Source organism: Oreochromis aureus, linkage group 23 (genome assembly GCF_013358895.1).
Source record: "Oreochromis aureus strain Israel breed Guangdong linkage group 23, ZZ_aureus, whole genome shotgun sequence".
Lineage (NCBI taxonomy): Eukaryota > Metazoa > Chordata > Actinopteri > Cichliformes > Cichlidae > Oreochromis > Oreochromis aureus.
In genome coordinates this window covers 44,601,378-44,615,763 of record NC_052963.1, presented here as the reverse complement: position 1 = coordinate 44,615,763, position 14,386 = coordinate 44,601,378, and the positions used below count along the sequence as shown (strand labels likewise).

General features: G+C 41.1%; 1 protein-coding gene across 3 annotated transcripts in view; it reads right to left on the bottom strand.

Annotated features, from left to right (window-relative positions):
- Positions 1-409: 409 nt before the first annotated feature.
- cep350 (centrosomal protein 350) overlaps positions 410-14,386 on the bottom strand; it is a 33,956-nt gene continuing 19,979 nt past the window's right edge. For 2 of the 3 annotated variants that reach the window (XM_039606386.1, XM_039606387.1), the window contains exons 27-38: positions 12,686-12,808; positions 10,768-11,024; positions 10,448-10,623; positions 10,006-10,150; positions 9,323-9,483; positions 9,059-9,183; positions 8,916-8,977; positions 6,878-8,787; positions 5,935-6,459; positions 5,602-5,748; positions 5,188-5,310; positions 410-3,727 (exon numbers count right to left, since the gene is read on the bottom strand). In XM_039606386.1, the coding sequence (XP_039462320.1) occupies positions 3,560-3,727; positions 5,188-5,310; positions 5,602-5,748; positions 5,935-6,459; positions 6,878-8,787; positions 8,916-8,977; positions 9,059-9,183; positions 9,323-9,483; positions 10,006-10,150; positions 10,448-10,623; positions 10,768-11,024; positions 12,686-12,808 (3,922 nt within the window). In that variant the 3' untranslated portion in view covers positions 410-3,559. The remainder of the gene's footprint in view (positions 3,728-5,187; positions 5,311-5,601; positions 5,749-5,934; positions 6,460-6,877; positions 8,788-8,915; positions 8,978-9,058; positions 9,184-9,322; positions 9,484-10,005; positions 10,151-10,447; positions 10,624-10,767; positions 11,025-12,685; positions 12,809-14,386) is intronic. The other variant, XM_039606388.1, reaches the window with a different exon arrangement.

Here is a 14,386-nt window from a genome sequence, read left to right as displayed (position 1 = left end):
TTGAAGGCCCGTAACTTTAGGCATGGAGCTTCAGTAAATATGGTAAAGTTATTTAAAAACACAATCTTCATTTTCCCAAACTTGGTTGATTTTATGTTGAATGGGTTTTTTTCTCTTTTAAATGAAAACGAGTCACTGATGCAGTGAGATGGTTCTCCAACTCTTCTGCTAATTTGCAGATAGCTTTGCTACAATAATAGCCTCACGACTGCGCCCTAAAACAATGTGACACGACCATCGTGAAAGCATTCAGACGGAGAAACCAGCAAACAAACCTCCACATCTTTGTTTGGTCGCACAGCTAAACATTACAGAGAGATTTGTTATCCTGCCGTCAGCACTGTAACAGCAACATGTGGGAGCTACGTCTGCACACCCTGAATTAAAAACGAAAACACATCACAACACATTCCTTTAGAAACAATGAAAGCTTTATTTACAGTTTCAAATTTCATTTAGTAAACAAATATATACTATGTACATATTTGCAAAGTAAACAGTGTTTTTTTTCCTTTTTATACAACAATCGTTAAGGTTACGGTAAGTGTGGGTCAGATTGGACAAACAGTATATTTACACCCATAAAAGAATTGTACTAATTTTCAAGTGCACTTGCAGCACACTCACAGCACATTATTATAAATATTCAGGGAAATCTAATCAGACTTGTCAATATGATACTCAAACATCTTGTGCCTACTTTTTCATTTAGTTACAGAGATCAAACGGCAGGTGCTCCGCCTCCCTGTGAAGACCTCGGACCAGACGATAGGAACGACACCGCTACACCAAACAGCTTCAAGCTACTTGAAGGCTTAGTTAATCTACAGACTACAGCTGAGGTCTTAAACTGTTTGGTCCAGACACACAAAACAATAAGTACAACCAAGTACTGCATAGTTACAGAGGGGAACTTAGCTTCCACCAACATACAATCAATTGAAGAGGACAAAGACGGAGGAGCTGCAATAAAGCCTTGCAGAAAACGTTTCTAAGATACTAATCATGTCACCATTACAGACCAGACTTAAATGTCATATATAGCAAGGAGAGACTGGTATCAAACATTTTTGGTCTTTTCCTACATTATGTACAGTTTGAACATACACCTTAACACGTATTAAAACACCATCAGTAAGGGGAAAAAGAAAAGAAAAAGACTCAGTTTAAGGTCACTTTAGCTCCAAACAGTCAGTGAGAATTAACAAGCTCTCTCATACATGCCACAATGAGTCTCTACAGTTTGTTGGATCAAAGCCACACTGACAGTGGGACTAAAAAAAAAAAAAAGCCCTTAGATACAGTCCTACGTGCTGAACCACATCAGCTCAATGACTCACACTGTGCAGCCTGTCAGCTTGAGCCACTTGTTCCTGATACAGTACATCAATAACATGACTCAACAGTGTCTATATGCACAGACACATGGGCTGGCCTGATAAGAAGCAGGTTAGACGCAAACATTTCCTCAGGCTGAGGCACAGAAGCAAGAGGAGATTTAAAAAACTGTCTCTACTACACAGAAATATCTATAAGGCAGAAACTGAAGCACTGGTTAACTGGTCAGAAGAAGAGCAGCCTTCGTAGGATCCTTTATAAAACGGTAGTATACAGCAGTTTAAGGGAGACATTCGAAGAAAATAGGTCCAAATGATGCAGAGAGATCAAGAAAGTCAGTTCGAAACAAACAACTCAACTTGAAAAAGGCACTTGAACTGAATATGGAGTAAGACTACTTCTGGCGACATCGTGATGCCTCGTTTGAACTTGTCGATGTCTTGCAGCGGCCGTGGTTTTACATGACAGGGTGTTTATTTTAGGGCAAATGTTATGCAAACAAACCTTTCAGAGAGTAAATAATAAAGAATCAAGAGAACCACGGGTGTTTTCTCAGATAAGACAAAGTAAATGGACCGTAGGATAGCTAAGGTTCAAATCCAGCATTTCAGTACTGTCCCATAATGTAAGTGTAAAAACATCAGCCTACTGCAGTTGTTTCTCTTCCGCTTTCATGCTACATACTAAAGTGTCGGTTGGGTTCACACCTACCACATAGAGAAACCAGTTGATAAGGTTTCTCTATGTGGTCAACACTGTGCTACGATGTGAACATGCTTCCTAAAATTAGCATACAGCACGGAGGAGGAACGCACTGACTGTGTTGACCAACTGGACAGCTGTGGCCACAACAAAAAGTCACACAGTTTAGTCAAACAGATTCAATCGATTATTAAGAGTACGCCTTTAAATATTTAAAACACATTTCTCCATCTTCTTTGCCTGGATTCTCCTCCCTAATGTATTGCCATATTCACATTTTTTATTTGTGCTTTTACAATAATGTTAGACTTTCTTTATACAAAGTTTAAAGGAGCTCTTCTCTGTATGTTTACTTACAAGATCATTTACAATTCTGAATGTTTTTTGTGCCTCTATTAAACATTTTCACGCAATAAATAATTAAGGAGGCAAACATGTTTCATAGACTATTTGAACTCAGCGGTCCAACACAGCAAAGTCTGTCCAGATCTGATCAGAGACAAAGTGTTGCAACTCCAGATTTGTAATACAGCACTGACTATTTAAAGGTCCAACTCTCTGCTTTAAAGGTGTTTGATGGTCTTTAAACCGTAATGGCTGAAATAATTTTTCATAGACAGAACGTGGAGCAAGCCTTTAGTAAACTTGCGGTCAAAGCAAACCATGAGCTTTGTGAGCCAAAGAGTTGAATTTTACCATTACTGGTAGACAAATCACTTGACCCGAGTCCAACTAAGCAGGTGCTGTATTTGCCAAAGACCAGAAAGCGATCTAAAAGTCCCCGTAAACAAGCACAAACATGAACCCTGCAAAGAGGACTGTGAATAAAAAGAGCTACAATTACCCCCCAGATCACTGGGTATGGATGCGAAACCTTCAAATTAAAGCTTAGAGTTGGTACTTTAACCTGTTTAGTTTCAATGTGCTGCATTACAAAGCCAAGGCTATAATGTATCACTGTCAAATCAGACTGCACTTTATATTGCTCATTTGTTATTCTATTACAATTTTTGAATCCACATATATATATATATTTACCTAAAGATTTAACAATTCAAAAGAATTATCTACTACTGTTGTGAGTGGATGTTATTCCAAAGTCCACGACAGAACGATCAACTTAGCAGCATTCATGGACTTTCGCATGCTTGCAAATGGCACAGTACATCGCATCACCACATCTACCCATTCTCCAACTGAGCAGTCTGCAAAACGGTCCAGGTGAGAGCTCAGACTCGTTGTGTTAAGGTTTTAGAAGGCGGGATTGCTCAACAGGCGTTTTGAGCGCGACCGTTGTCGCTATTACAGTCAGCTGATGCAATTCAGCCAATGAATGTCGGAGAACTAAGGACAATTTGTTTAGCTGCGAGGTAATACTGGGACTGAAGGCATCAGAGGGTTGCTGTTGGCACATCAGCTGGTGGAAGCCCGAGCAGCGACAGGTTGGCTGGAGTTCACCGTGGTGGGGAAAGAACGGGATTGAGCTAGAAGTTGTAGTTTAAATCCGAGCAGAAAGCCATCAGGAGAGGGTGTCTCTGTTGGCCCTCTTGTCAGAAATTAGTGTGAGCACATTCACTGTGTCCTTAAGTAAAGAATCGAAGATGCTGTCTGCTAGCTGCATTTTGACAAACAGCTCGTCCTCGTCATAGTTGACCCACTGGGCCTCCTCCTCGTGGAGTTCCTGAACCTGAGAGACAGAAAAACTGGTTTTACTACAGAAGCACAGTGACTGACAGCTATTACAAAGAATTAAGAATATATAGTAATGTGGTAATCTTACTACTATGTAAAGTAGTCTGAGGTGACAAACACTGTGATTGGCACCACAGAAATAACATCAGAGACATTTAATGGAGCAAAGATAAGAAGTTAATGTTCTGTGTTTATGTAAAAATCACCCGTGTGCTGTTACTGTAACACTGACTGGCCTTCTTGACTCATTCTTACATACAAGATATTTATAGATGACAGTAGTTTATCTGTTATCCTGGCTAAACATTAAAACATAGCATGATAAAGAGCTGAAAGACTTTACAATAATTTCTTTGCTTTCTTGGCACAAAGAGGGAATAAATAAATTAAAAACAAATAAAACAACTGTTTGTTTTAAATATCTGCCCAAAACTTTCGTCCGAGCACATCTATCCATCTGGACTTTTCCTCTCAGGAGTCATTTCCATGGAGCTAAAAGGTTCCACTGTTTGTGTTTCCACTTTGGTGAAGGCTCATAAAGATTATTATCAAGTCAGCTTGCTGACACAGCTGTTCCACACAGCACCATGGAAAGCAAACTCTCTTTCACATTCTCTCCTTATAAAAACTTAGCAATCAGTCTTACTACTTCCCCCCATTCTCTTCAAACGCACATGTCTGTGTGACGGCCCGTACACAAACAAACACAAAGCAGCAACAGTGGACTCGCTGCTTATAACCTGCCCTGTGGTAACAAGCTGCAGCTCCCCACAGAGAACTGGACCATGGCTACTGTAAAACAATCAGCGAGTCACAATGTCTTTATTAACACCATTGTTTGGCTGACTCAACCACTAAAGCAAAAATCTCTCTACATTTAAATCTGTGCCACAAAAATTCCTCACCAATCCATTTTAACATGTTAACATCTCTTTTCTGTTTATTCTATCTGGTTTCAGATAGTTTCCTGCTTTTTTATGGTTATGTGTTATGTGTTTCAGGGGCCCTGAAAGTAGAACTTTCTCGCATATTCATTTTGCAGTTATAAATGAGGGAATTAATCCGGTGGGAAAATGGTTTGGGCTTTCCAAAAACCATCTGACAGTTCCTGTTGTGGAAAATGGCCTGTTTGGATCACTTTGGATCACTTCTCCTGCTAAAAACTGCTCCTCTTAAATAAACCATCACAGCACGAGGCTTTTCAGGCAGATTATGTTCAACTTCCTGTAATTTTAATAAATCATTAAAGACTCTAATCTGCAATGCATGTTTTCTTAACTCTAAGTAATCCTATTACCTCTTTAAAGCTGTTGCTGTTATTTAGTGGAAATAAAATAATTTCTCATAGTTCAAAATTTGCAATTTGTGTTTACTTCTAAAAATGATAAAGGCAACAGATGACGGAAATGCTCCGTTTTGGCCACAGAGAAATGCAAATGGAATTCGGGGGCCTACCAGTATGTGATCGACTCTGTCCCGCTTCTTTCTTCCAAACTTGAGCATCTTCTGCCAGTCGTTCTTCTGGTTCTGGTCTTTTGTCAGACCATAAAGCTTCAGTACTTCTTCTGTGATGAATTCCTGAGAAACAGCGTAAGGGGGAAAGAATAACATGTTAGGCACAATGCTGGATTTGAGCGACTGCAAAATCTTTATTAAGATTTTTTGATTTGGTGGTCAAAGGCCACTGTGACATAAAAATAATGCTCATGAAAATGATTATAGAACATAGGTCAACAATGAAACAATTTCACAAAAATGTAATTATTTTATAGTAAAAAATATCAACAGTCAACATCACTACAGCATCTTTATTGTCACTGTTCAACACTGTAACAGTTTCTCTCAGTGTTGCTGCCATCGGTCTTTTACCTGGATCTTCTTGATGTCTCCTGGTGTCCTGACATTGTGAAATGAAGAGGACTTGACTCTACGCGGTTTGACCCACTGAGGCTGATTAGTATTGGGGTCTTCAGCATAGATCTCCTGAAGGATCTCCCACGTTAAGTCATACACAGCCTGAGAAAAGAGCAGAGGTAAAAATATAAAGTACTGTATGAAATGTACCATAAATAAAGCTTCTCAAGTAGAATAACCTCAATTTAGGTGGTTTAGCCCAAAGCCAGCTTTGGAACTTTAAAACTACACACAGTGAAAACTCACACATGACTGACATTTTCATGGGTCCACACTTCTTATTTTTACCTTTCTGTAGCTGCGAATGGACAGTGACTCCTGGTTCTGGGTGCTGTCCTCTTTACCAAGGTATTCTTGTGAAGGTTGTGGACTTGGCAGTTGTCCATGAATCAGCGTTCCCTTGTTCCCGAGGTCAAAGCTGTCCCAGAGCTCCTGTGTGGCAGCATGGACCATCTTCTCCACCTCTACAGCTGAGTGGGGTACCACCATGGCAGGCTGCTCAGGTAGTTTAGGAGGCAAGGGGAGAGGCAGCTCCGGTCTAGGTGGCGTCTTTACCTGGGGTTCTCCACCTGATGACGAACCCATTTCCCCCGTAGCTGGGCCAGCTGATGAGCTAGATCTCCCAAATCCCGCTCCCAGCCGTGCCTCTTCTTCTTTGAGTTTCTGCTGTTTCCTGCGGGAGCTAAGGCCAAAGTCTTCATCAAACCAGTCCTGATCATCACCGAGGTCATCGAGAAGTTCACGGCTCAGTTCCAGCTCTGCTAGACGCTTAGCGAGCTCTTCTTGACCACTGGCTCCCAACACTGGACTCTCCTGTGTTGAAAAAGTAAAAATAAAAAAAATAAAACATCAACATCATGCTGACATTCAATTTGCACACCTCTGATAAATATTAACATCTAATTGCAACATCACACCACGAGACCTACAATAAGTTTCGGTTTTGCATTTTAGTGTCAAAGAGTTATTTTCCTTACAAATGTTTCAGACACAAAGGCTTTCAGCACAGACCACCAAATTCAATGAAGTCTGTCAATATAAAGTTGGACTTTGGCTGAACAAATCCAGAGAACAGGCTCAAATAAACAAGTCACTATCTTGATGTCATCACTGCCAGTCGTTCCTTATTACAGTTTAGCTGACCACTTTGATCTTATTATTATTTTTACCCAGAACTCATTTAAAAAAAAAAAGAAATAATCTGCTATTAAACTGTTAGAAACAGACTCACCGGTCGGTTACACAGTTCTGGAGAGGACAGTTCCTCCTTTTCAACTGGGAGAAAGAAGGGTAGATCATCTTTTTGATCCACTGTAGATTTCCATTCTTTTTCTTCTTCTTCTTCAGCATTTTCACCAAACAGGTCTCCATTCATCTGGTTGGCAGCTTCAATCTTCTGCTCTTTTGCCCTTTTAATTTCAGCACACTGTTTAAGAGCGTCTTTCACAAAGTTGTTGACAAGCCTGTCTGCAACTGTGTCCAGCAAATCCTTGCTCTTTTCTTTCCTCTTATCATCATGTGACTCTATGTCTTCTTTTTCAACAAGGGCTGTAATCTCCTTTTCACTCTCCATCACCTGACCTGTTTTATCCAAGTCAGAGATGATGAGAGTGTGCGATGCATCTTCAAAATTCAACATCATGTCCTTAATGTTCTCATCAGAAAATTGATGCTTAGATTCTTTGTGATGTTGTGAATTGAGCTGGGGTCTCTCCCAATGTGGATCCTGGCTCTTGAGAATACAGCCATCCATTTCCTTCTTATCATTTGACCCAGTCTCTTTGTGAGAGGTCTGTTCATTTTCCCTGTTGAGATTTTCTTGCATTCGGAAATTGCCGTCCTCAGTTTTAGGTTCATTTCTATCTTTACCTGACAAGTCATCAAAGAATGAGTCCTCATCTTCTGTGGTATCAGTGTAGAGCTCAAACTTGTCCGGGAGGTGTGTGATTTTGTCGGGTGGAGCGAATATACCATGGCGCTCTTCACACTCAAAGTATACTACTCCATCGTAAGTGCCATTGTTGCTCCCTTCAGACTTGTCCAGCTCCACACCTGCCCAGAAACCATTGGCGAAACTGGTTGGACCTTTGAATCGCAAAGTGCCGGGCTGAACACCACCAACAAGAACTCGGTCTCCAATGTAAAAATCCGGCATTTCATCTATAACAGGAGAGAGGGGGACCTGCAGAGAATAGATGGTTTGTGAGTGTCTGGAATTAATGCTCTCATTGTCCCGTTTAAAATCTACTGCCTGCTTATTGAGATCCAGCAGTCTTCCAGATTTATGGCTAGGCACACTGATGCCAGAATGGTGACTCAGATCTTCAGCTATTTCTTCCTCTACAATTTCATCCGGGCTGTCAAATGCCAGGCCCCTGCTAGATGTGTCTTTTCTTGAACCCTTGATTTCGTGGGAGAAAACGTGGGAGGTTTGAGACTCAGCCTTGGAACTATGATGTTCTTCCTTGGATGAAGAATCCACTGATGACTCAAAGTCATCGTGATAACCATCTGCTACTGGAGAAGCCTCAGTATCTTTTATGGAAGCCTCCTTCATTGAACCAAAAGCATCTGAGTCTGGGGACTGGGACTGGTCAATAGATGCAGAATTGTAGGTTTGATGCGGTGAGGTTTTGAGGTCCGCTACCGCTGAATGTGGCTGACTAGAGGCAATAACGTCTGGCTGTAAAGGTTCCTCTACATCAGATACTTCACTCTGCTTCATCTGATTTCCCTGTTCAAGGCTAACAGTTGATGAATGTTGTTGTTCTTCATCCACAGAAGAGGAAACACGTTTAGATGTAGGCAACCTCTCCTGAGAGTCAAGTCTGTCTTCATTTTCCAGTTTTAGAAGATGCTGAGTTTGTTCATCCTCGACTCTGGAGCTTATTTCCACCTCCAGCTCTTCCTGAATATCAGATCTATAATCAGACACAATATTCTCGTCTGCATATTCTGACTTGTCTTCTGTGGAGTGCTGCCTAATAAGATCTTCTGTAGACTGATGATTCCTCTGTCCTGAGGTTGGACTTTCTGGGCTGCCGGATATTGCCACACCCGGAGTGACCCTTTGAGGCGCCTCAACAGACACGTCTCCAGGCAATGAAGTGGATCTACTTAGATGTAGCTTAGGAAAGGCATCTGTCATAAGAGTGGGGAGAGCCACATTATTACCGGAAAATATTTGTGAAAACACATTTTGAATAAACACTCCACGTAATCTATTTATTATAATAAAGTATTTATTATGATGACTTTAAAACACTCACGATGATCTAATGATGCATCAATTTGTGTCCTTTCAGACCCTGAGATTTTGATGAGTTCAGACCTGAGAAAGAAGCATTTATTTTTAACTGCACACCATTCATTTGAAAATTATGAAGAAAAATATCATTATTATTCTCTATACCTGTGTGAAGATGGAAGATGCTCTAAAACAGAGTTGGACTCGTTGATCTGGGAGTTGGTATCAAGTGTTGAGTCTGGCTCCTTGTTAAGTTCTGCCTTAGTTTTCTCAATGAAGTTGTTATAGTTCTGTAAAATAAAAATAAAAAAACAACAACACAGGAATGATAGCAGAGATAAGAATGAGAATCTGTTAAACATCCACAGAATAAAAAAAAGGATTCAAATCTAACTGGATGTTTAAATGTAGTTTACGCATCATGTTTACCTCCAGCTGTTTCAACAGACTCGCCTCCTCTGCCTTCAGCCGCTCCTTATGTCGCTTCTTCTGCTCCTTCTTTAGCTGGTAGGCCATTAACTTACGTTTTTTGAGTTCTTCCTTGAGCGCCTTGATACGGCTCTCTATGTCACTCTGGTCTGAAATGGTTTCTACAGAAAAATGTACATGACAAATCACAGCTACAATGTGAAAATGGTGCCAGACCTCTGATTAGCAATGGGTAATCCAACCTTTAGCCCACTCAAACACTAACCCATTTTTTCAGGGATTACTGTACATTTTCTTTATCAGGAATGTGTAAAGTTCATTTTCATAAACACAATGAACAAAAAGAGTATTGAAAACATTTAAAAAGTGACCTGGAAATGAATAAAGCACTTTCAGCTACAACACGAGGCCAGCACAACAGTTTTCACTGGTACGATAAAGTGCAATGCAAAGAGTTCCCGTCTCCTATCACACAGTTAAGCTTGTTAGGGAGCAGGGAAGTGGTTGCATAATGCATTTCTGGCATCATCACATTCTTCCTGCCTACACAGCGCCAGCAATATAGCTGCATTATGTCAGCTGTCTGCTTTACCCATCCTTTCGTCTCTAAGAACTGTCGGGAGGAATTTTACACTCCAAAAATGTTACAATCTCAGCGTGGGTTTTGCACACGAGTAACTCACCAGATTGTGTGGCCATTGGAGGGTCGGTGGGCTGAGTGCAGGGGCGGATAGGTGTCCGGGAGGTGGAGCGGAGCTGCATCTTTGTTTTACTGCTGCCCTCTGAAGGAGATGCAGCAGGGCTGTGGCTCCCTTCAGGAGCATTAGACTAGATGGGAAGACAGAGGAACACTCCTTCAGGACATGACACATGACATCACAGTCAACAGATGGTATGCTTACATTAATATTTTACAGTCACAGTAAATTAAGTAAGGCTTAGTGAACCCTTTTCCTAATCCTCAAGAAGTATAGCAGAGGAAAAAACGCAGCTGTAAGGTTCTTTCTCCTGTACACAGATGTGTGTTCATTTTGAAACAGGTAAAACCCAAAAAACTACAGTGAGTATCAAAGCAATGAGTTGAAACAATAAAATACAAAAAGTTAAAAATACAAAATCCATTACACGTAGTTGACTTGTAGGTGACTGTGATGCTGAAGTGAAGTCCTGGGTGTAATTTGCAGGGCTGCCCTGGACGGAGGCCAAAGTTATTTCAGAGACTGAGGCAGGGGGAGCCGGTCCCTCTGTGTGTATACTGGACTCGGGTGTCACTGACGAACAGTCGCCCTCGCTAACATCCTCTGAAAAATGAAACAAATCAACATTGTTATGTATTTTACTCTTACTCCCACACCATGCTGTGTGTTTTTTAAATTCCATTACGTTGTTATTTTCAGGTTAAACCATGTTGTACACTTGAAAATAAGAAAATTCGGCAGCTTCACCTTTCTCGCTGTCAGTTCTGGGCTCTGAGCTTCGGCGGTGACTGGGTTGGGAGCTTATATCAGAGATGTCCTTTTCCTGTCCCTCTGACATGTCAAGATGATTGTCCCGAAGTGTTTTCTGGTCCCATGCAGCCAGGGCCTCTTTCTCCATCCTTCGGACCTCTGCCTCCTCTTTGTCCAGTCGCTGCTTCCACTGTAGCAGCTCTTCAGCATGGTGACGCCTTTGCATCAGCTGTTGTTCTCGTTTGGTCAGGAACCTACAGAGGTGGATGCGAAGGAAGAAATGGGAAAGAATAAAGTGATGAAGAGAAAGTGGAAGAACAGTTAAAACAAAACAAAGAGAGGAAGAAGATGAAGTAAGAGAGTTGAAGAGAAGCAGTACAAATACACTGAGCATTAGAAAAGGTTAAATATGACCTGGCAGAAGCACGAAAACCCAGAATCACCTTGACATTCAGTTATTACTGCAAACTCACCTCAAACGTTTTTCCAGCGCACACAGACTTAAAACACACATCCAACACATGCCCAGAATAATCATCCAAATGCAGATATGTACAAGTACCCATTATATACAATAAGTGATGAAATGTCACTTAGGAGAAAAGAGGAGAAGGAAAATAATAGTGAAGATGTCAGATTCATGCATCAGATTCAAACCCAGGGAGCAATAAGCAAAGTCTCACTCACACACACCTCAAACACATCAAGCAGTTTAAATATGATTTTTTCTAGTTCTAAGAACAGACTCTTCAGTCTCTGAGTGTTCCTTTGTGTGCCTGTCTGCAATTACTGCACCTCCTTATATATCAGATTAACAACTCAAAGAATAGTTTTGTTGTCTCGCAAAGTGAGAAGACTGTTTAATTCTTCAGTTCAGTGTATATCAAGGACACTAACACATACAAATATCTGTCAAAATAAAGTGCAGTCAGGTATAGCTGTTTTGTAATATGGTCTCCCACAGCTATGGGTGCCATTACAGTGCAGTATTATTTAGCCTTGATCTAATTTAGAAGCCTTTCTCTTGACCTAATTTATACTGATGACAGCCCAGATACTAAAGACCAAGACTGGGGAGATTCTTTAGTGCCTTCCCAAACTCTATTAGAGCCAATGACCATCTGTACTTATTATCCCATCCTATGCAACAGTTACATAATAAAAGCGCTAGTTAAGATTTACTGGGCTCATTAAAGAGATAAACCACTCCATCTCTGGTCTTTTCTCTGAAAACTCCTTTACTTCAATGTCACTGTGCGGTTTCATTTCTAAACATTTTATTTTGATAACTAGGCTGCAGCTCTCAGCTAGAAGCCACAATGTAAAGAATAATTTCCACTGCAAATTTCGCTACTTCATTCCAAGAGGCAAGAAGGAGGGAGGGAAATAGTTGTAAATTAAACATGACACAAATTAGTGAAATCCCAGTTTTAAGTCTGAGATTCTCATCCGGCAAGGAAGGCTCCTACTAAATAACATAACCTTTGACCATCGCAAATCAAAAGGTTTCTATTTCCCAATTTTCCCTCATGTTTATTGTTTTACACTCGACCAGTGTGCTTTAATACCTTGTCTGGTAACACTGGATTTTTTTGTCTTGCTGATGCCACAAATATCAAGGACTAGAAAAAAAAAACCTGTTTAAGGTTAGCTTATTTCAGTAAAGCAGCTTTCCTTGGGCACTTTAAGCTTTCATTCAAACTCTGCCCCCACACAAAACCCCATCCTGAAAGTTACAAACCTTGAAATATCCCAACAAAGAACCTCAGACATATCAGCACACATCATTCACCATCCCACCCCACCAAGGTCCCAGTGCCAGTGGACGAACACAAGCATGTTCCATGGGGTGGGGGTGGATTTGAGGCAGGGCAGGGCAGGGCTAGGTGCATAGGTAGAGAACACTGTACAGTACCTGACCAACTGGTTGTAGATAAAGAGCTGGAATTTAGGGTGAAGGTTGGGAAGACAGACACTGAGGGAGGCCCAGTGATGGGCCGTGAACACAGAGAAGAAGTAGTGGACAGGAGAACAGTGTCTACAACACACAAGCACGCAACGGACAAAGTCAAAAGAGCCACACAAACGAGGATACATTTACAGCACACACGCAGACACACGTACGTAATGTAAAGAAAACAGAACAAGACGCAGAGGAAAGAGACAAGCAGAGAGAAAGGGAGAGAGTGATATGAGAAAATGTAGTTTTATCGCACCCGAGGTGTCAAGCTGTTACGTTTAAAGCACTTCTTCTCATGTAACAGTCCTTTTATCAACATTTGACTCAGTGTGTGTGTAAAGGTAACCTTGGGGGTTTGTCGGGATCTCATTGCTGGCTACTCTGCTTACTGAGGCAGTTAAATGACAAACTACTCTATAACTATGACTGTCAAACAAATTAGTGTCAGTTGACACCGTTAGGTGAAGTTGTTACTGGGTATTTTGGGGCTGTAAAGGTGTAATTGCTTTTGCCATTGTTAACAAAACAGCAGATTTGGGGAACAACAGGGAAAAGGTCGTCTAAATGATCTGATTATATTATATATATATGTTATATATTACCTACCTGAAGCCTAAAACATAATAAAACAAAACCACAGTAAAACCGCTCAGGTATTTTTTGTTGTAAGCGTGTATTTGAAGAATTGAAGCCCTAAAAATTGCTGAAAAGGGGTGATGGAAGGCTGGTCTGTCACTTATACGCAAATTATAAATCCCAGAACAATTCACACTTGTTTGCACCATCTAGATTTGAGAGGCTCAAAGTCAGCTGACCAAAGCTGGTGACCAACTTTAAAGCTTTAGGTGACCTACAGCTACTGCAAGCCCATGGCCAATATGAGAGTCAGTGGGTGTAATAAAGTTTATGGAATACAAGGCTTACGTATAACTGAATGTTGCAGTGCTAAGGTTAAATGGTACTGTAATTATTTAGGGTGTTTGATTATTGTCTGATGTTCTTTCTTTCAAACATATCAGTAAGAGAGCTTTTTACAAAGTAGCTTATATAAATCGAAACTCAAAGATGTACTGAGGGAGTGTGTGGCTGCTCGTCTAAGCTACAGAGAGCACGCTTATTTTCAAATCCACAACACTTTAAAACAGCAAGAGAAGCACGCCGAGCAGCGAGAGAAAGATGCCACACTGTTTCAATTAGTGCTAGATAAGGTCTCCCACAATAAATGTACATCTCTGTAGGGATGCACCGATCCCGATACTGGTATCGGGGCCGATACTGTAAAATGTGTGCGTACTTGTACTCGTAAAAGTCAACCGATACCATGAACCGATACTAATGTAGCCCGGATGGGAATTTGGGAGTAGATACTCATAATTCCCATGGACTTGAACGCCACATAAGGTGTTCACAGTTCACAGAAGAGAACGGCATGGAGAGATGCACGAGGTTAGCTGAACCAAAGTGAGAGACTCGGCTAGTTTTACTGAGGTTAACTAGCACAAAAGAGTGTGTGACTAGAAAGCTAACCGTGTGAGAGCTTCGCAACAGAGTGTGGGTGAAGGGACTTTTTGTTTCAACGGTCGCACCACCGTGGAAAACTGTGTTTCCAGCCATGACCGCCGAGGCTAAAGGCTAGCCCGGACTGCTTGGTTGCGC